Source organism: Thermobia domestica, chromosome 15, assembly GCF_964235325.1.
Source record: "Thermobia domestica chromosome 15, izTheDome1.hap1.1, whole genome shotgun sequence".
Taxonomy (NCBI): Eukaryota; Metazoa; Arthropoda; class Insecta; order Zygentoma; family Lepismatidae; genus Thermobia; species Thermobia domestica.
Genome location: NC_137468.1, coordinates 101,002,398 through 101,026,358, shown reverse-complemented (window position 1 = coordinate 101,026,358; position 23,961 = coordinate 101,002,398). Strand labels below are relative to the sequence as shown.

Here is a 23,961-nt window from a genome sequence, read left to right as displayed (position 1 = left end):
TCCGAGGATTCTGCGAACTTATCGGAACAATCCTTTTTTTTACAGGATGAGGTTGTTAGCCTCACACCAAATTCTCAAGCTGGATTATCACCCCTAGTCTGTCCGCGACTGCTTATTCAGTATATTCGCAGCTAACCTCTATATCCCAGAGGCCTTCTCCTCGATCCACAACCTGAGGACGCGCCGTGCCGTGATGACAAGAAGACCACATTTTACGGAAATTAATACAGCTATATTTCAGAAATACAACAGGTACTGATTATCCGAACACTGCTTTAAAACACACAGGAACAATCAATATGCTCGCATATATGGATGCATATTAAGACTGTGAAAGCTTCGATGCCGTAAAAATCGTAAATTAGAGACTACTATCAGTATAGTATTACATAAATGCATCGTACGTTTGACTATCCGAACTATTCTTGATGTATCACATTATTTCGTTTTATAGCTATATAACTTTATAATATTTTTGTAAGTGATTATACTCTTTACCTGTTCTCTGCCAATAGCAACTGTATGAATTCATAATACAAAACTGAAATACAGAAGAATAAAATAAAATATAATAATGTGATATTTCACAGGGCATCCTATGTAAAGGGCGCCTTGTATTCTTCACAGGTTCTGTACGACCAGTCAGTATTTGAATGTATTAAACAAAGCTGGTATACAGGATAACTAAAACCACTTATCAATAATATAATGTTTCATAGGGCGCTTTATGTAAAGGGCGCACTGTACCTTTCACGGGTTCTTCACCAACAGTAACTGTGTGTATTTATTGCACAGAACTGTGCTATACAGAAGAGTAAATAAAATCGTTCATCTTTGATGTGGTCTCGGAAGGGCGCCTAATGTAAAGGGCGCACTGCACCTTTCACGGGTTCTTTACCAACAAAACTGTAAGAATTTATTACTAAAAACTTGTACCATTATTTATAGTGTGATATTTCGGAGGGCCAGCACGGGCCTGAATGGAGGGATAAATTACTTCAAACTTGAAAAAAAAAAATGCTTTGTAGCATTGAATACCAATAACACCAAATATTAAAATGAATTGTGGGGAATATAAACTGCTTCTTTTACAAGGATTGGTTTAAAATGTGTATGAACGCAGGATAGCAGGTTGCAGTAAGGTGAATTAGGTTTTGATATTGGGGGCGGGATAAAATGAGGCCAAAAAGGACACAAAGGTCTGAAAGTGACAAGGTGAAAACTCAAAATGAGAAAATGACACCCTCTCTCCGGACCCTCTGATACATCACACATACGAATTGAATTTCTTTTACATAAAATATGCATGCGTTTGTGCCCTAACAATGGTAAAAAAAAAGTCCTAAAATATACCTTAAAAAGGCGTCTTTGGGGCTGTAGGAGTGGAGGTAAATGAATATATATAATTCCATCAAAACTACAATACGATAGTCAGTAATGTTACGTATCATATGTAATACGGTATTTACATTATACTTTAACGAAATTGTTTCAATGATCACAACAGTGTTTTATGGAAAAACTTCGCATGTAGTAATATAAGGAAAGCTACAGATAAAATAAACAATCAATACGAGTAATCATACTCTATTTCAGTAGTCTTCGAAACTGATATGTGTACGCAGAAATTCTCTCCTTCGCTTTTCCAGGGAAATATTTTTCTATTTCAGTTTCCGTGTGAGATTAATTAATGTTTTTCTCAGGACTTACTATAAAATATTTCCATTTTCGTTGTGTGTACACCTCATCTTTGTCTTGTTAGATGGAATGTTATGATTAGAATTGTAGCGGAAGAAAGTATGTTTTTTTGAAAAGTGAAAAGTGTTCTGTGATGTTATGTCCTCGTGAGAGCGCGATTGCCTGTGCGTAAATGTTATTGTTAGTGATTTAACTTGTGCTGATGTAGTGAATTTTTGTGTTGTTTTGTGTTTATAATGATATGATTATGATGTTTCAGGTAAGTCCTATAATAATGAAATTAATGTAGATATTGGCTATATTATTTGAGCATAGGAATTGAATATTAGCGTTTTTTTTTTTTTTTTTTTTTTTTTTTTTACAAAGAAGACTAATATAGGGTGGTAAAATATTCCTGCACACCCCAATTTCAGGAATATTTTTACCTTGGTTTATTGTAAAAGCATGATTTATTGATAAAAGAGGAAATTTAAATATAAACCCTTGTGACGCGACTCCCCAAAACGCCACGTTTAGTGAGTATGTTTTAACTTAATTTTGTTAGTATTGTTTATGGTTTGTAACGGAATGAAATATTTAAGCAAAATATATTTGTTGTGAAAAATGAATAGGATTTACCTGAGAATGATTAGTGATTTTTTTTCGTCTGGGAGCCATGTTAAAATAATACGGTAGTTAGTGATCTTTTGCCTGTCAGATGACAATTAACAAATTAATAATTTCCTTTTTTAATAAGCAAGACTTTATTTTACATAAATTAAAGGTTACAATTACAAATTTAAATTATATTCTCTCGCAGAAGACTATTCGTCCAGCTTGGAGCCTTATATAAATAACAGCAAGTTATTACAATAAAAAATACAACTTACGTCAAGTATGCTAATATGCCACCCATGTTGTGCAGATCTTGGTTAGTTGCTAAAAAATTCGTTGGTTGTTCCAAAATAATCCTTAAACCTTTCCCTTACCTTTTTATATTGTATTAATTTCGTTAGCCAAACCCTGAGGTTCTCCGTAACAGCATTGTTTGTTCACTTAATTACTTCTTACGCTACGTGACTGCCGGAGAACCTCATTAGTCCACAATAAGTGTGACTGTTTATCCCAAAATTCTTTTGTTATTTAACTTAAGTACACATACATTTTATCACTAAAAACCAATGTTAAAAATTCCTTTTTAATATATTTCTTCTTAAAAAATAAGCTAACTTTTTTTACTCATTTTATAGTTTCATTACATTAGATTCCACGACCAAAATATAATCCCCACATAAGCGTCCAGCTCCACCAGTAGCGTAGCCAGGATGTGTGTTTGGGGGGGGCCCAGGTGCTGTTATAGGTACATATAGAAAAATTACAAACAAGAAAATATATAAACATAAAAATATATAAAAAATTACAAACATCAAAGTACCAAAGTACATTGTCGAACCTCTTTGGGGGGGGCCCGGCCCCTCCGGGCCCCCCTTCCCTACGCCACTGAGCTCCACCATAATAGAGCATCATGAAGATTTTAGACACTAGCTTTACCTTATTCTTTTTCTCATGATATTTCAGTATAAAAACTCTCGTGTACTAATGAAAAGCACAACAAGAGGGCACAAGTAAGTGGACCACAAAGATTCATGCTATTCAATCTTGTCGCAGATAAAACGCGCACTTCAATTTAATAAAGAAGAAAAATTATTTAAAAAAACAAAAGTTCGCGCGTGGGTGTATACCGTACCTCAGCTACTTTAGAATGCTTTAAGAGTTAAACTGCTTCCCGAACAATGGCGTATTTGACCTTATTAGAATATTTTTAGAAGCATTGAGTGTCATAATTGTTTAGCAAACCATGAAAACATTTAGCTGGAGTTATACCGTACCTCCACGCGCCTACTTACAGATTAAACTGGGCGACAGTGAAAATAAGCGAAAAGAATGTATAGATCTATATTGTGGTGGTTGTGGGCATAAAATTAGAAAACATAAGTGAATAGTTTATATTTTTCACTTCAGAATAGATCTAACATATTAAAATTACTCGTAAAAGGACAAAGAAAGAAGTGTTAAATTGACACTAACACAAACTTTGTATCACTACAAATAGTTTGGAGAGAAAAACATGCATCTCCGGCAGGAATGCTGCAGTTAGTTTCTCTGGAGAGGATCAAATGTAATTGAGGGGGAAAATTCTCACCCTGAGTAAGATCCTAAACTAGAAAAACATCTTATAAGTTTTACAATTGAACAAGGATATTCGTTTTCAAACCCGAAAGGAAATTGAAACTGTCCGTGAATCCAGCTCTATCCCAACCAGCTTCATAGAATAAACACTTGTAGTCGAATACCAGAAAAAAGATTACTGTTCACAGGGAACTTGATTAATGGGATGATTTGTGTTTAGCGTCCCGTTCAGCACCGAGGTTACATGAGACGTAGATCTACAGCTTGATATTGTGGGATCCAAACCAAACGAGCTTCCACCGGGAATTGAGCCCAGCACACGCTAACCATATACCCACAATGGAGTTCAGGACGGAATTGTAGCAGGCTGGAAGTGTGTACTGAGGTCCAACAAGTCGCGTTTTTGTCTTATGCCAATGAGCAAGCCGTTGACTGCGTCAAATGCCAATGAAATAGTGTATACGGAGGGTGTGGTTCATGCTGGATGTTAGTGTTTTTCGTACTATGATTTGAGCCCAAAAGTTAAGTGAATGTGAACATGAACTAGCATTTCATTTGAACATTTTCATTGACTAAATATTGCCATTTCTCTCACATCTTCCAAGATAACAAATGCCATGCTGGTAGAGAGTTTTTACGGTCTTGTTGATGAAAATCTGCTTGTCTAACTCTCTTCACAGAGTTTTGAACTCTTACCTACACTTGGAATTAAATCAGACATAAGTAGATTTTGGGGAGGGATTCATATCTTTATTTAGAGCCAAAATAATATATTTTCTACGTAAAGTTACCACAATATGGCCACCTAAAGCAAGATGGGTAGCCAAGATTTTTTTTTTTTAAATAAAACTACTTAACTTGAGAAATATTCAAACATCCTGTGGCATTTTATCTGGCCTACATATTCTCATGATTTAAATCCAATAAAAATATGTAGGATTATCTGGATTTGTTTGTTGGTTGGAATTTCACGTCCCTTTTCAGACAAGTCCTATTGTTTAAAATTGAATTTGAAGCATAGTTTGTATTCGAGATAAGTGCCCTCAGCGGGACGTGAAATACAGAAATAAGCATTCAGATACTTTGCTGCAACTACGAGATCTATTGGTGAACGAATACTTTCACATAGATGTGGCATATCTACAGCGATTCCATGTCAGAAGGGCCCGACAAAAAGGCGAAGACAGAAAAGCCCGAGTCAAAACGGCTCCGCGAGAAAAGAGCTTAAGTGAAAAGGGCCCGGGTAGAAATGGTCCCACGGCTAGAAAGCCTTAAATCAAAACAGGAGTGGAAATCAAAGGTGCATGAGAGGATAGTGTCCCCTTAGTAAGTAGAAGTGTTTGTCCAATAGAAGGAAGAATATCAGTGGTTTTTAGAAACAAAAGGGAAACTTTAATGGTGATCTTAATTTTGTTTGGTTTCTGTTTGTTCTGCAACAATCGCTATGTCGATGTAAGTCGGTTCTCGATGAAGGTTTGCTTTCAACCGTGTCTCTCTGAGTTTGTATTCTCGAGACAGACCAATCAGACTTTATCTATTAATGATTGTTCCCTTAGTTCTAAAATTCCATTTCTGCCCCTGAATCAAAGTATAAAAACACATATTATATAAACATTTCTTGAAAACATTTCTTTAATTTTGCTGTAAGAACATACATGTAGATCTCCATACAGGGTTAGTCAAAAGTATTGGGACAGAACAATAATAACGACACGCGTGGACGGAGGAAAATGAAATGTTGCAAATAGTATTATTGCAAAAACTGCATTGATGTGGAATGTGGTCATCGTGGAAGCTATCTTGAATTCCGCCAAATTGCATGTCGCTTATTTTTTAATTGAAAAGGCTAAGATTTTACACTTCAATTTAGGCTTTATATTTCCACAAATGAGAATGTGAACTCATTTCTTACACATAACCATCTGTTTATGAGACAGAGTGTTTGACATATTTATGTAATAGAATAAAGTATTACAGGGCAGTAACAAAGAGACAAGTGGACAAAGGAAACGTTACAAGTTGGTATTGGTGTTAAAACTGCGTTAAATGATCATGGCAGCCAACTTGAATTCCACATATTATATACCATACAATATTTTCAAATAGAAAGGGGTATTTGTGTCACATAATTTTAGGCTAAAATCTTCCTACAAACGATAATCTGAATCGACTTTTGACCAACCGCTATTCATTTACGAGATAGTTTGTGCTACGTTTGACATTTGTTCTAGTAGAAGAAAGTATTTGGATAGGCAACTAGTAAAGAGGGCTTCATTGTGTTCTTAACGTTTCTGTTCGTTTCCAATTGCTTGCGTTTGTAAAATATTGTGAAGTTACCACACATGTTAATAGTAAGTATAACATATTTTAATAGTAAGTATATTTGTGATTAATTGTTACTTTTGACTATAAAGCAATAGAATGCTTTTAATGTGCACTTTCGAATATTCGGTAGAGTTCAACGACTTCGTTCAAATAGTAGTGGGTGGTAACAATTTTTTGTCTGGTCAGTGTATTGTACCATGTAGAGTTAATACGGGAAGGATATAATGGTAGAATTACTAGAAAGGAACCATGTATTATCCAAATATGATAAAATATGATACTTAATTTTTCTAGAGCTTTCGAAGATAAACCCAAAAACTGATGGGAATGTGTTGTTTATCGACGAATTTAAGTTAAACCTGCATGAATATGATTGTAGAATAATAGTATTCGACAAGTAAATACAGATATAAATGTCAAGAACTTCTAGCCTACTGTAAATTACGGAGGAGGAAGTGTAATGGTTTGGGTTATATATGTTCACCAGACGTTGTAGAGTTAGTGTATATTGATGAGATTCTGATAAAAGAAATATATCTTAACCTTCTTAGGAGAACTTCTAATTTTATCAAGATATTGATCCCAAACAAAGTATATGTTGTAAAGAAATGATTGTTTTAAAACTGCCCAAAAGTGCGCGAAACCCCACTCCACAGTAGATACCGGCTTTAACCCCATTGAGAATCTTTGGAACGAACTGCAACGTAAAGTCAGTATGTACGAGTTACGGTGAAAGAAGGTTTGAGAAAAGCATTACGTACAGCGTGGGACAATATTTCCCCACACTATACCAGGAAAATTGTAACAACGATGCCGAAATGCTTAAAGAAAGTCATAAATCGTTGTGTGTTTGCTATTAAATACTAACTGTATTAACTTGGAGGGTTAAAATAACTTTAGAGGACATGTATAGTAGTTTATTTAATAATATCTGAATATTTATGTGATCAACAATGTCCACATTCCCATTCAGTGCAGTTTTTGCAACAACACACACTTGCAACACTTGCTTTTCTTCCATCACATTTTACTGGATTGTCCTGATACTTTTTTTACTATACGCAAATATCAAACATAGCACACTTACCTCGTAAAAGAATGAGGATTGGTAAAAAAAAAAAAAAAAGAATCATATTCTCCTTTGTGGGAAAATGCAAGCCTAAATTGATGTGCCAAACATACTCTTTTCCATTTAGAAATATTGCGTGATATCCAATATGGCGGAAACCAAGATGGCTGCCATTATGTCCATGCCCTCACTCATTGGAGATTTCGCATCAACACGCACCTGCAACCTTTTACTTTTCTGCGTCTACGTGTCTCGTTGCCTGTCCAGATACTTTCGTCTACTAGATACAAATGCCAAACGTAGCACCCTATCTCGCAAACGGATGAAGATAGATTTTTTTTTTTTTAAATGAGTTCTTTTTGTCATCTGTGGGAAGATTCTAGTCTAAATTGATGTGCCAAACCTACCCCTTTCTATTCAGAAAACATTGTGTAATATCAAATATCGCGGAATCCAAAGTATTTACCGTGACGTCCACATCCCATTCAATTCAGTTTTCGCATCAAAACTCATCTGCAATATATACTTTTCCTCCGTACATGCGTATCGTTATTGCTGGACTGTCGTAATATTTTTTACTAACCGTATATTTTTTTATATGTATGTTCTTTCAACACAAATAAATCAGGTACTGTCCACAGAATGTTTTTCATCTAATAAGTAGTTTCATACTTCTGAGGGTTTTCAGACTATATCTCAGGTCTCTTGACGTAAGGCCTTTTTGTCGCGGGGCCGTTTTGACTCGGGCCTTTCTGTCCTCGCCCTTTTATCCGGGCCCTTCTGACGTGACACCACCTGCAGCACCTTATAGAGTCGCTTCCAAACAGAATCCATGGTATCAGACAAGCTCTGTGGGAAGTCTTTTTTTTTTAAGTGTGTTTATTTCAAAGTATGAAACATTCATGAAAAAGTTATACTTAGGTACAGTGTTGTGAATGGACTTCGGCTTCATTTAGCTCTCTGTGATATGGCCTCTCGTACTCCAAGTTGCCCATGTCTTTTCGAAAATAATAATAATTTTCTGCTTTTTTAGATACTACTACTTAATTGACTTATGGAAGACATTTTCTTTTCAATCAGTACTGTGTTAATGAAGAGGATTGTTTCCCCTTTACATTTTTGCCATGCATTGGCTATAGGAGGGACCTGTAATAATAGCCTCCGATGGTCAATGTATTCTGAGAATCGCGCGAAAGACACACATATTGCCACGTTAGATTGTTTCTTATAACCCTTGTAGTTTAATATATCACAGTTATGCTCTGAGGCTGAAGGAGACGGCAATGATGATTATGATGATCAAAATGGTGGAATGAAGAAAGTAGAGAAAGGGGCAAGCCCCCCAAGGAACACACACATACTGTGCTTGTGGTGGACTGTCCCCCTTAGTTTTGGAGCATAACTGTGAGACGTTAAAAGAAATGCTAAATTTAACTCAAAAACTCAATCAATTAAAAGAATTTCTTCATCTAATAAGAGTAAGCCACGTTCACGATAGGAACTTTTAAGTGGTAATATTATTTTTAGATGAACCTTAAAAACAATAAACTACATATAGTACCACCAATTAAGAAAAGACATCTTTACGTTCTCTTTTAGATATATTAAGACAATAATGTGTAATTATTTTACGTTTACTTCGAATGTTAACCATTGACGTCACAAATACATTGTTTCAATTCTATGTTTCTCATGTTCTCTGACGTCATTGCCATTATTCCAGCACAACAGGATTATTATTAAGTCTCTTTAGAACAATGATGTTTGAAATTTAGTGACAATGTCATTTCATGTGTCACTAGCCAAGCTGAACGCTGTACACTTTTTCAGAGCAAGTATAAAACGGAAATGTCTATTATTCTGTATTCGCAAGTTAAATAATTCATTTTCATGATCATTTGGTATTATTATTATTATTATTATTATTATTATTATTATTTGCTTTTTATGGCATAGTATCATTTATAATAGAAAGTTCTGATAACAGGATAATTGAAGGGAAACGAACAAAAGGCAATGTTAACCAGAAAAGAAGATACAAATTAATAGAATATGTAAGAATCTTATGCGTAAATAAAGGAGCATAATGATATAGCACTTAATAGAAAGTAAATGAAGCATAGTATCGAAAACCACAACAAAAAAAGAGAAACGATAAAGGTGCTAGAATATATATATTAGAAAAAACATAAATTTGTAACATTTAACAACTATTGTTTATCTATTGTTTATAACCATCTTGACGAGATTCTCAAACTAAAACGGGAAACATTATTGTATAAACCCTGGCACTTTCCTAAGCACTTACCGGTAATTTTAGTTTAGATGTTGCTATTACAGCGTCTTTAAAATACGTTGACTGCTACTGGAAGGCTGTAAGTACAACTTTGAGACTCTTCGTCCCTACGATCCCGTTGTGCGACAGAAAACAACGCATTACAATTCGTGCAATTTACTTTTTCTTTCAAATCACATGTCTATAATAAAAGAAATCATAAATATAAGATGAAAGGATTACAAGATATGGCCTACGTGTTAACATGAACGCTGCCTATAAGGAAGAACGTCCAAAAATAACAAATCAGAAATGAACTATCAGATCATCTAACTCTATGGGAATAATTTCGTACCAGACTTCGCAAAATTCTGCGTACAGCAATGCAATGCAAAAATTGGTAAAACGTAATTTTAATTCCTATGCCGATCATCGGGAAAAAAATCGCAAATTTTGCGTTGCGTTGACGGAAACCGTTATGGAATATGCTTGTATATCGCTACCGATAGGCAATGCTCACCATCCTATATTGGTCTCCTTCCTGTATTTTCCCACAAGAACTACAATACTTATTACTCTGTAAGTTGACAACCTGTCTATCTTCGAACTTGACTACATCGTAGCAACCTTGCTTTTATGCTGTTAAATGTTAAATTCGATCTCTGTATGTTGAACACCTAAGTGATATTTATTTTTTAGGAACCTATTTAGAACATACGTATGTCACTGTTGAGTGTTCTAGGAGGTTAGTAAACTGAAGGAAAAAAAAAGATAACTTGTGAATTAAAAGCAGCCTATGCAAAAATACAGCAAGCAGTGGTGCTCTTTGTTTCTTTTATGACTATTGTTGCCAAGTTATCGCTAGGGTTCCTATACACATTCTTTAGTGTTAGACCATTTTGTGGTTCAGCGGATTCGGATATCTCTTGTTTTTTCCTCGTCTTTTAAAATCCTTTTTTCGCCTCGAGGGCATGCAGAAAATCTAGAATAAATGATAAAAAAAAAAAAAAAACACGTTGCAAAATGTTGAAAGAAACACTATAATGTAATAGAACAATTGTTTTCATCTGTTGCTTGCTGATTAACAACCATACACAATCAGACACTTTTAGTTTTTCACTGGTGAGCGCGGAGTGCTGAGAGTATGGATATTTTTAGGATTTCGTAGATCTAGCATACCATATCCCATCTATCGCCATAGGTGGAGGAAAGAAACGGAAAAGCAATATGCCTGTTAAAATTGTGAGGTTTCATATATAAAGTCTTAGCTTAATAAGCAATTTCTTTATTACACAAACAGCGGCACACACAAAAAAGGCGCACTCCAACATAAAGAGAGAAAAAAGAAATATGTATAAAGATTTAGCCTTACAAATTTATGAAAAATTCTTCTTTCACATTACAAGATACTACATATTTGAGTACAAATAACTTGATTACGTATTTTAAAACCCCCTTACTTAAATATGTGAGTACTTAACCATTACCTTTTAAACCTAACTGATTAATATACAGGGTATTTCAAAACGACACCAACAACGTTTGGGAGATGATTCGAGACACCAATTTAAGACAAAAAGTATAGACCAACCTGGGTGCTCAAATGCTTTCTTTCGGGGTTATAGGTTGCCGAAAACATGAAAAAATTAGCTTTAAAGATCCATAGCTCCAAAACTATGTGACCTACTGTACTCGGGTGAAGACTTCATTTAGTAACTAATATATGTCCTATCCAAATATCCAAATTTCAAAATCCTGCGATACTTCCGCAGCAATTTTTATAGATGTAGTTTGGTGGGTGCTTCAAATCAAATGCTCATGACCAAACTCCCTCTATAGAAATTGTTGCGTGAGTACCTTAGGATTCTGAAACATATTTTTGGTTAGTGCATATATTAGTTCCTAAGTAAATCTTTGATCCGATTATGGTAGGTTCCATAGTTGTTGTTTTGAAACACTGTATTTACCATGTTTACAAATTCGGCATAATTTAGCTTTAGTTAATATATCTGCTATCATATAATCAGTTTGTTTATATTCAATATGTACTATACACTGCTCTACGCTATCTCTTACAAAATGATTACGCACATCAATATATTTCGTTCGTTCTATGCTGTTGACCATTTCCAACAAATCTTTCAGATTCTGATTATTATTATACAAAATGATTTGTAAGCTGAATTCCCATATCTCACCTAAGAAATTACTGGTGACCTTTGCCTCTTTTGTTTCGTCTTTTAAATTATAACATTTCTCCTTTAGTACTAGTGTAAGCAATAGTTTCCTTGACTCCCCATATCCACAGTACAGTTTCCTGACTTTACAACGAAACTTGTGTATGATTTTTTATTGATTACATAACCTGCCTAATGTGTATTTACGAACATTCTTATGACATTTTTACTTTTGATAGTGAAGACCGTAGTATATCGTTCCTATTAATATTTTAACACTCTTTTTGCTGCTAACCGTGTGTTTTGTCATAGCAGTTATTGAACTGACTTAGCTTACTACAACTATATGCAATGTTTGGCCTTGTTCAGTCAGAACAATATTACGTATAAGTTGGATGTATAAGAAATGATAGCTCGAACCTATGCTTATTGTCTTTTCTGACTGTACATACCGAAAGATACCTATATTAAACATCCTCTTAGGTTCTGATACGGATATTTACTTTTACATGTACTAGCTTTTTTGAGTTTTAAATTTATTTCCATCGGTGTCGAAACAAATATACAATTTGTCATGTTAAACTTACAATTATCAAAACTTACATTCTTTACAGTTTTTACATTATAGGACTTCAACAAAATTTACAAATTCATCAAGATCTGATATTGTGTGTACAGACAAACACGTAAGACACGTCATATTATTTTGTCCAAACAAGAGCTCTATGTCCCCTATTAGACCTAACATTTCTACATTATTTCTCTGACGACTCGTGTATTCCTTTAATTGAATTATTTAACTCACTTATCCGATTCCACGATTTGCATTGCATGAGGATAAGAATCTACGTAATTCTTCACAACTTCCCCTGAATTAGATACTGCATCTCTAACATTTTGAAATTTTTTGTTTATTAGGTTAGTGTTGGTAAGTTCAATCTCAACAGTTAGTGACATTACACTGTCAGAACTATCAGTATTGTTGTTTACATTTGAATGTTTATTTATGCTGTGCTCTAGAAATTTAACATTTCTTGTCTTTATCGCTTTATTAGATTGTATGGGACCAGCTAATTTACTGTATTCCCTTTTGTATGTTCACAATAACTACCATAATGTAAGGTGTATATTTTGCGTCTCTTTTCTTAAGTTGACTTAATGGAATAAGTGTATAAACAGTACTTCAAAAATGTGTAAATAATTTAACTTTATGACCTATACACGCTTCCTCATATGTTCATCCTTGTACCGCAGCAGCAGTACTAAAAATTTTAAACCAACTGATGATGAAACAGCTTCCGCCCAATATTTTTTTTTTCTAAACCTGAATCATACGGCATGACCTAACGTTTTTCATAATTGTTTCATGCAGTCTCTCTCATACACCATTTCACTTATTCTGTTGTGTAGAAGGCATTGTAATTCCGGGTACTATATCACGCTTTTTAAGCAAATCACCGAATAAGTGGATACAGTATAAAATACCATTATCACTTACTAACCGATGGTAGTGTATATTTTGCTTTACGTACACAAATTCTGAATATCACGGATCTTCCTCTCCCCTAAAATAGTAAAATCACCCTTTTTCTCTGAAAAAATTGACAATTCTAACCAGGGCAAAAGCTAATCTGAAAAGGTAGGGGGCGGTAGGTAGCGGCATGATGTCACGTCGTCCTCCTACCTATCTTTGACCATTGTATTTTTTAGGGGGGAGCGCGGTGGCTCAGTGGTAGAGCGTTCAACTCTGGTGCTTGGGGTCCCGGGTTCGATCCCAGCCCCCGCCAAGTGAACTTTGTGGTGGACAAACACTGTGCTCGTGGGTTTTCTCGGGTTCTCCCGTTTCCTCCCACTTTCTTCATTCCACCATTTCACTCATCTCTCATCATCACCGTCTCCTTTGGCATAACCATGGGACGTAAAACTCAAAGATTTCATTTCATTTTTGTATTTTTTAGGAACTGGGGGAACGCCGTACATATTTTTTGAGGTGGGGGGATGGCATTCCCCGCGTTCCCCCTCACTTTCACCCCCCTGATTCTAACAGTAACTACAGGAAGAGTTTAGCGAAATCACCCTCTGACTGCCACTAGTCCACTCTCTCCTACTAAACTCGGGAGAAGAGCAGGTTTGACAAACAACTCTCAAATAATGTCTATAAACTTCTACCACAGTGCATTAAGGACATGCGAGGAAACATAGCTTAGTAGACATTTACTGCCATCTATTGCATACCAATATAAACAGAAGTTTTGCACAGTGTATTAGTTTTTCTCCAAATTAAAAATTGTGCCGAATTATTAAAATGCAACTTCCCAGAAATGTAATGTATATTTCAATTTTGACAAACAATATTTTTAACATTTTCTTTTAGGTCCTTCCACATGACCCATATGCTCGGAGAGTATTTGTTGCCTCAGGTGGACTTAAGAAAATTCAAGAAATTGATGCTGAGCCAGGTTCCAGTATTAAGGAACACGTAATGGCTATCAATTGCTGCTTTCCTGAGGAACTGGTCAAGTAAGTCCCTTTGTTTTGTTTTACTTTCTTTCCATTCTTTCTTTTTTGTCTTAAAAGTGTATTTAAAATACTTTATTATTTTTATTTAAACCACTGCAGTAAAGAAAAAAAAAGTATGTAAAATGGCTCTTCCGTTTCCTAGCAAGGTCACAGGGATAAATCGAAGATGCTGATTCCAGATTTGAAAACCATTTCTCAACACTTGCCTTCATTTTCGAGTTACTGGACCTTATTCCGTACCGGCTTTAGTAAAGATTGCGTAGTGTAACTAGTGGTGTAAAGTGGAAAATTTTCCATTTCGGAAAATTATCCGCTATATTTTTCCGGAAAATTTTCCGTTCTAAACAAACTATCAGTGAACAAGTAATAATTGTTTACATAAAATTGATTGAATTCATGTAGCATAACAAGTAACATAAAATTGATTGAATCCATGTAACATAAAATTGAATGAATTCATGTTTAGAAATGTTAAAAAGTGAAAGATCGTTCAAAGAATCTGAAAATTTTCATGCCTCAGACAGTTTCCAGTACTATGTAGGAATAAGTGAATCGAAAAATTTTCTGTTCTGGATGGAAAAATTGAAAAACTTTTTTATGAGTCGGAAAATTTTCACCATTTTGAAGCAGAAAGTAAAACAACTACTTGAATTGGAAAGTTTTATTGCTCTGGAGATACAAGTTCAAGTAGTTGTTTTAGAAATAAATACGGATTAGAAAATTGTCATTACGATGTAGAAGTACGTGGAAAAACTTTTCATAATCCGGACAATTTTGAATATTATGTATAGTGATGTTAGGTGCAAAATTTTCCACTATATTTAACTGCACATTGAGCTATAAAATTGAATTCCTGTAGAGGAAAGTTAGACAGCGAGAAATTATAATTTTCCAATTAGCTTTCGGGAACCGGAAAATTTTCTAATATTTCAAGTTATCAAGTAAAAACTTACATAGTGTTTCTCTCTCTCTCTCTCTCTCTCTGTCTCTGCGAGCTCTTTCGTGGCCAAGTGGTTAGCGTACGCGTGGGAGACCTGGGTTCCATTCCGGCGGGAGTTCATGTAGTTTTGATCCCATGTTGATCAGCAGGTCCCGTCTCATAAAGTCTCGCTGCTGAAAGCGTTACGTTAAACTCAAAATCAACTCAACTCAACTAAACTCTCTCTCTCTCTCTCTCTCTCTCTCTCTCTCTCTCTCTATATATATATATATATATATATATATATATATATATATATATATATATATATATATATATATATATAGGGGAAACCGTTGTACATTGAGCATAGTGTACCTTGGAACACTCGCATGTTTCTGAGTTGCTATACTATCTTGTGGTGATTCAATGAACTATATGATGCTTTGACATTGTCAGACAGTCCCAACATGGCTTTCGTTGTGCTCAGAAGCATATGCGATTTATGAAAGTGAAAAACTTTTTTTCAGGGATAAAACGAACTATTTAGAAATTGAAATATTGTTTTTTAGTGCCATTACTGTTTGTTGTTTGTTTAATCTGTAATAATCTATTAGTTCAGTGGGATTAGGTGAGCATTTTTGTGACTTGTTTTTCTACGCTGAATGTAGCGTTATCATTATTGCGGCATTTTAGTAATTGTCTACAGCCTCTTGTACCATGAAACAGAAACACATCTTGTACCTTGGAACATGTTCCAAGTACATGAACTCATTGTCAAGTGTATTTTTGAACATTCTTTTATTATCGTTGCAGGAATCGAAATGCCAAGAGGCAAGATAGGAAAGAAAGGGCTTGCCATTAACCCAAATTCAATCAAGAACACAATTAAAGCAGTCATTTCCGAGCCTGGGAAGCGTATTTTCATTCGTGAAGTTTGCAAAGTTTACTAAGTGTCTTTAGCTATTTTATCCCGACATCTGAATATTTTAGACAGTCCGAGGAAGAAACATTTGAGTATAGTGTGAAATGTGAGGACGGAGGGGAGAGATTAACTACATACATAACAAATGTGGCCAATGGCCGCATCGATAACCATGAAACGCACTTATCTGTCAAGGCTGTTGAGATGACTGCTGAAGCTGGAGTTGTCATGCTGACTCCCCATTCGCATACTTCAGGACTACAACCACTTACGGTCCTTTTAAATGTTTTTTATAACCAAGCTGTGGAAGAATGTTTACATAATAATCCGGGGAAACATTTTAATATTTATGCTGTGGCCGAAGTGTTGGGAATTATTTATCCGCGCGTGTCTTCAGCATATCAAATATCACCAGTGGTTTTCGCTGTTCAGGGATTTATCCTATAGATACAATCATTTTCTTGGAGTTAGACTTTTTACCAGCTTCACTAACAGACCATCGGCCGGATTGTCATCTAAATGATATATGTGAAAAGGACAACACTCTGTTGCATGAACGAAACGTAACAATTGTGCAACTCGTGCAAGTTTTGCCTTCTACATCAGTCTTTAAAGAGGAAGTACATTCAAATCAGAAAGCACAAACTCCGTAAAGTACAAAATGTCGAAGAAAGACTGTCACAGGTAGAAGTAGAGTAGTAAAAAACACACTTGCAAAGCAAGAATTGAAAGATAAGAAAGAGCACAGAGCCACACAGAAAGGAAATAAGAAGCAAGAACAGCAAAGAAAAAGGAAAGAACAAATCCAATAGAAAAAATAGTTTCGAAACATCTGATGAAGAATCTGAGAACATAAGCCTGTATAAAAATTATGATAGTGGTGTTATGCTTGCAGAACTGATGAACACAGAAGTTGAATTAGACGAAAGCATTGAAGCCATAAGGTCAATCCGGATGACTATGTGTTGGTGCAGTTTAAGAAAAAACGAAGCATTGAATTTTATGCAGGAAAGATTTGTTCAGTTGAATCTAATTACAACGAATTTAAAATCAAGTTATTTAATCATATATCAGGTACTGCAAATAAATTTTATGAAGAGTTTGCAGGACAGTCTGAAGTGAATGCATCTGATATTATAGTGGAACTGCCACCACCCGTTCGGCGAATAGGCTCCAGTAGAATGTCTGAACAATTGTGGTTTCAAGTGGATTTGGTTCGTATAATTGAGCAACATTGAGGTACATATGTAAGTAATAGATCACGCAGGCCGAGACCGTTTTCACGAATAAGTCAATATTTCCTAATTTAGTAATTCCATACGTTATCTTGTGATAGGCCGCTCTACCTTACGTGCAAAGAATTAGAAAATAGTATGCTCAATATATGATCAATTTTGTAACTGTTTTAGAGCCTTTATTCTTTGTTTTTTTCCTTAAGGATTTTAAGAATAGACTAACATATAGAATATTGTTATAGTGTTCTTTTCATACTTTAGTTATTGCTAAGCTTACGAATTTTTCAATAAATAAATAAGGTTAACCTTCCGATTAATATTAGGTTCAATATGCAGGTAAAAGCCTGATTAGAGTAAGTATTGAAATTTCCATTCTTTTCTTTCACACAATTCTGGATATCAAAAACAACAAATCTGGATATACAAAATAAATCTTAGAATAATTATTTGTGACTTTATTTCTGTGGATTACCATATTAGAAATATATGTTTCAAGGTACATGAGGCTGTGTTCCAAGGTACATGAGTATTTGTACCATGGAACACTTTCTTGGGAATTTTTGAAAGCTTAAAAACATAACGAAGAACGGAAATAAAAACTTAAATAATGACACAATTTCATTCAGAAAACATCCAAGTTTAAATGCGCTGCAATAGAATTGCAGAAATAACTGTTGGTAAGATTATATCTTGGAAAACGCAAAAAGTGTTCCATGGTACAACAGTTTCCCCTATATATATATATATATATATATATATATATATATATATATATATATATATATATATATATAACGCGCAGGGAATATACAACGAGTTCGTAGAGTACAAATATCCTCTTCATTATTTAAAATGTAACAAGAAATCTTTGTGAATTTATCAGTTATTTCAAAAACAGAAAATTCCACTATTTCCTGACATTTAGGCTTGCCTATGTAATGAAATAATTACATAAATATTCCTCATAAAGATTATTTTTGTAACAGAAAATAAAAAGAAATGCTTTGATTTCATTGTGTTTAACACTCGTAAATTATAACTTCAATATTGGAGTTTTGTATTACCAATAATTACCAATAAATTTTACGGCTAAAAACGATGTAGGAATAAGTAGACTATGTTTTTATGAATCGGAAAATTTTCAATTTAATAAATATTGTCTAGATAAAGTTTCATGAAGTGAAATCCTAACGATTCTTCACTCCCGCAAAAATATTTAAAAAAAAACTCGATGCATTCTTCCCTCAGAATTCACCTTCTATCTCACAAAATCATATTTCGTCAGTTTAATACGCGTAAGACGAAATTTTCTCATAGCCTTACTGCTTTTCTGGATTTACATACTTGCAACATATATAAATAAGTAGAGATAATATAAAGTGCGTACTGTAAATTTCTGACTACCCAAAATTCCAGTTTAGGTAACTCATGAAAACAAATACTGATCATTTTCTGGTAATAAACGTTTAGTTATTCATATATTGACTCAGAAAAGAAAGTAAAATGTAACTAATAAGCAAGCTGACTGTGTATTTGTTCTTCCAATAAAATAAAAGAAACGTGCTGCGTTCTAAAAGCAACAAGTGATTTCATTTTATTTCACTAAATAAAAAAATATTTACTTTTTAATGTATGTACTTGTTTTATTGAATATTTATTATTTCTAATACATTTTTATACACAATAGTGATAGCTTTGCAATACAAATTATCTTTAAAATATCGATTATACAAAACTCCAATATTGATGTTATAATACAAGTGTTAAATACAATAAAATTAAAGCATTTCTTATTTTCTGTTACAAAAATAATCTTCATAAGGAACAAATATGGGAAGGAAGAGAGCATCTAAGAGAGAAAACATGAAGAATGGTGTCGCTGCATCAGAAGTCTTCACAAGTCAGTAATTTTTCTGATACGTTACTGATAAATTTGATCTGCTCTCTTTGAATTTAAAGAAAAATGAAAATCATAATCTATCAAATATTATTATAAAGAATTAAATTTATAACAGAAAAGAACATCCACACAAAATAAGGGAACTCAAATACAAAGAATATTCAAATGCAAACAAAGGACTCTACTGCCACTTTCACATGCGTTATTAATAGAGTACCTTTAAAAAAAATGTTGAAGATATAAGAAATAAAGCTCAAAAAGTAAACTTTCATAAATTAGTTGCAATTAAATCTTTTGATAATCTCATCGAACTACTAAGGTTTATTATTATTATTATTATTATTATTATTATTATTATTATTATTATTATTATTATTATTATTATTATTATTATTATTATTATTATTATTATTTTATTATTATTATTATTATTATTATTATTATTATTATTATTATTATTTTATTATTATTATTATTATTATTATTATTATTATTATTAACGATTCACAATTCTTATTAAGTCAGCATTCTGTAGTTGTAATATAGAAAGGAGTACACATTAATAAGAAGAAACATCAAATCACCGAAACTGGAAGCTTACTGAGACTCGCCTTATTGAAACTGCTGTAAATGTCGACATCATATACAGACTTGTAATTCTAAACCAGTGTGTTACAGATGCGTTGAAATACATAGCTCATGTAATTATCCATCGAACAAGAATTTATTTTCCATGTACAACTTCTCTCTGAGGCCGTTTCAAAATAAGCAACACTAGACTCCTAGACTACTTACTGAGGAGATTTTTTTTTTTCGAAAAGCCAATTGCTTCATTGCGACCCTTCAGAGGACCAGATATCACCTTTAGAAAGCAAGCTCCGGAAGATGCAGAACTCCCATTAAATTTCAAACGAAAAGCTTTGCTAAAGTAATTGCCAAACAAGATAACCAAAACGTGAATCTTTGTTCAGCTAAACAAAACTCAACTGTTTCATTCCATGTTCCTAAATTCGAAATAGGCAATTTACTAAATGTAGGACTTTATCAAACAATGCTGTTAAAGAAATCATTACATGGATCACCTCAGTCTAGACCCTCACAATACCACAACACGACCATTAAAACGCTATAGGATCATCTCGAAGACCCCTGAGAAAATACTTAAATTAAAGTTACATATTTTAAGCGTTAATTAGAGGTATCTACATTCCGTATAATGAACTAAAAGTATATTACAGATATGATGGTAACATCTCCCCGCATACTTCCCCTTCGTGAAGAGTTCCTAGTCTAGTTTGACATTTTTACCATCCATAATTCAAACTAAGTTATTTTGAAACAGAAAAGAAGAGGAAACTAAAGAAGTATATAAGAGTCAGCCTTTATTTGCAGTAAACACTAAGACTGAACAATATGCCATCTTACCTAGTTCTGTGTAATGGTTAATTCCTATTTTTCGACTGGCTGCTATATTTTCAACCCAAACAATTTAATATTAATTACAGGAAAGTAGCTTTTGCTAAACGTTCTTCCACCAGCTGCTAGTAGGGGTGTTCGATAAGGCTGAAGACCAATCGAACTTCGGGAGTAAAAATTTATCGAGTTGTCATCGGTTACTCGAAACCGTTCGAGTATCTGAAATTATCGAAGTTTCGGGTATTATCGAAATTTCGAGTATTATCGAAGTTTCGGGTATTATCGACATTTCGAGTATTATCGAAGTTTCGGGTATTATCAAAAGTAGTGATGAACAGTTCGGTTCCTTCACCTCTCCAATGATTTCCCCTTGCAGCCAAACTAGTCAAACAACTTTTTTCATCTGATAAGTTATTGCAAAGTTGTATTTGTCGAAATCATATGTAAAATTATTTTTCTGCCTGCCCCGTTATTGGCGCAATCGGCAAAGTGACTATTAGTAGACTAATGTTGTCTTGGATTCCAATTCCATTCGGGCGATGCATGTTTTCTCTTCCTCTTTCTCTCTTCTGACAGACTGCTTAAGCCTTGTACAGATCTGTGGGGAAAAAACTTTTCCTTCACTACATTGCTAAGGAGAGAAGTTATAAAATGAACACTCTGCATATATGTAATACACATTATATACAACTATGATAACCTCGAATACATCGTTTCTTTCGAACTCTCCGATAATCCCGAACTTTTCTAAATATTTAAGCGACTCGACAAATGCGATCATATTGATATATTTCTGTATTTGCTGCTTTCAAACAATTCGAGATTCTCGAACAGTTCGAGTGTCTCGAAGTTGTTTAATGTTTCTTACATTTCGAGTGCCTCGAACACTTCGAGAGTCCCGAACATTTCGGGAGTCCCGATCATTTCGAGAGTCTCGAACATTTCGGGAGTCTCGATCATTTCGAGAGTCTCAAACATTTCGGGAGTCTCGAAAGTTCGATACATCGATAAAATTAAAATTCTTTATCGATGAAACGGTTTTGAAATGTTATCGAATTGTTATCGATTACTCGATTATCGGAACAGCCCTACCTGCTAGACGCCTACGGTTTAACGGCTCATGGCATCATGTTGTAGCATTTTGGAAATCCACCATTCTTATTTAGGAACGATTGGAAGACGTTATTCTGTAACTTGTTCAAGTACCTGTTTAGGTTACCATAAATGAAGGAAGGTCCTATCCTTTATACTATATCATACTCACCACACTCATTGTGCGGAGTGGTTAACCCAGTGATTTCCAAACTTTTTGACTAACTATATACTTTAGTGAACGTCTGCATCGAGGCACACTTATTTTTTATTAATAATATATGTAAGCGTGTAATACCTAGTTTAATACAATGTAATATATAGAAACCTATTAGTTTCTACAAAGTAACGACTCTAGAGTTGTCGCTATCACTGGATGCATTGACTGGTATAGTCTGTCTCAGCATCTTTTTTAACTAATTATTAAATCCTTCATGATTCTTAAACTCTAAAATTTTACGACATACTTGTTGCGAATAGTGATGAGCACAAGTCTTGGTCTTGCAGTTTTTGCAAGAGTCTTGCATGCAAGACCAAGACCATGACCATCCTGCAAGACCAAGACCAAGAGTCTTGCACAAGTACCGGCACTACTTGAATTTTTTTATAGAATGTAAAAAAAAAGGGAGTGAATTTCTTAGCTTCAGTAAAAATGCTGCTGGAGTGAATGTGTTCCCAGTAGTTTATGCAATCAGTGTGGGTCGATCTGCCCCTGTAGCATATAGCTACAGCATGTCGTTTTCTGAATTGGCTGTTCGCGTTTTCTGTAGATATTGCTCATTTTCTAGCCCCACAGGTGTCAATTGCACATGTGAGCTTTTTCGATGGACAAACACCGTGTGCGTGGATTTTCTCGGCGTTTTTCCGTTTCCTCCTAGATCTACTTTCTTCATTTCACCATTTCAGTCATTTCTCATCATCACCGTCTCTCTTAGCCTTCGTGCATAATCATGGGACGTTAACTAGATACTTCATTTCATTTCAAAGCATATTAGTAGTGTTCTTCTTCCAAAACTAAAGAGAAATGTAGTATTGAACATCGGTAATTCCGTACACCTTAGGTGTCGACTACATGGGTACGGCCTTGGCTCCGAGACTGAAGCATCCGTTGGAAATTTTTAATGTGTGCTCATAAAATTAATATCGAAATAACGTTTTCAACACATTGACAAAAACTTAGTGCATGTGACCGCAAGTTTGACTTCATGGGTAGATTCTTATGCGCTGAATAACTGTTTATCAATATAACTTTTAGCCTTCTTAGGTATGCCCCACCCAACTCAAGTACATACTGATCATGTGTAAAGAATGTTCCTCGAGGTACATTGGAATGTACATGATAGGTACGTGAATAGAGCAATCATGTGAAATACACATGTAAGGAATAAGGTTACTTCCGCCCAAAAGTACGTGCATGACACATACCGAGGAATGTATCTATTATGTGTATATCACGTACCGTGTATGTACTTGACACATTTACTTGGCATTGGCATGTGCCAGGAATGTACTAGGCATGTCAGTAATGTTCCTTAGGGCAGTGCTATGCAACTGGGGGTGCGAGTACTTAAATACTAAAACCTTAACGCTTCATTTTTACGTTCGAATTTAGAAGCTTGTACTTTTAAAAAAAAACCAAGCAACTAACTCTGAAAATATATGCCCTCCTCCGGCATCTGTGTGTCAATTTAACTATCTATTAAAATACTACAGTAACATTTACGAGCACGGTCACGGTCACGGTCACGGTAATTTTCAAGTTTTGAGTAGAGTATCGGGCCGAAGCCCCTGACTCCATGAGTTAGATGGTATAAAAGATATATGCAACATGTGCAGGTGGTTTGTTGGGTAGTACTATTGTTTTGTTAGGCGTGGTAGACTACATCGGCAACTGTCGCAGAGTAGCAGATGATGATATCAGTGCGACCGCTGGAAAGATATTAAATGCGTGGCGTGCGATAGACATTTCGTAGAGCGAATTCGGTGCCGATGTTAGCTATTGCTGGATTAATGTGTCGGGGTAAAGTACGCCAGAACTTACTGTGAAGATGTCGCAGTAGTTCTCTAACAGTAGGAAGTTCCAAATCTTCTAGAATTTGTCTGTTTCGGGTATATCTGTCGTGACCAGTGATTATACGACCAGCTCTAGTTTGCACACTTTCAAGTGTTCGAAGGTGACTGTTTGAAGCGTGTTGCCAAGCAGGGCAGGTTACGAGCGACCGAGCTCTAACCTATAATCTT

The 23,961-nt window shown here is 34.7% G+C and overlaps 1 protein-coding gene across 1 annotated transcript in view; it reads left to right on the top strand.

Annotated features, from left to right (window-relative positions):
- Positions 1-1,807: 1,807 nt before the first annotated feature.
- The window catches only part of LOC145671165 (sperm-associated antigen 6-like), a 50,228-nt gene continuing 28,074 nt past the window's right edge, over positions 1,808-23,961 (top strand). Inside the window, exons 1-2 of the mRNA XM_081740002.1 lie at positions 1,808-1,957; positions 14,088-14,233. Coding sequence (XP_081596128.1) covers positions 1,940-1,957; positions 14,088-14,233 — 164 coding nt within the window. The 5' untranslated portion in view covers positions 1,808-1,939. The remainder of the gene's footprint in view (positions 1,958-14,087; positions 14,234-23,961) is intronic.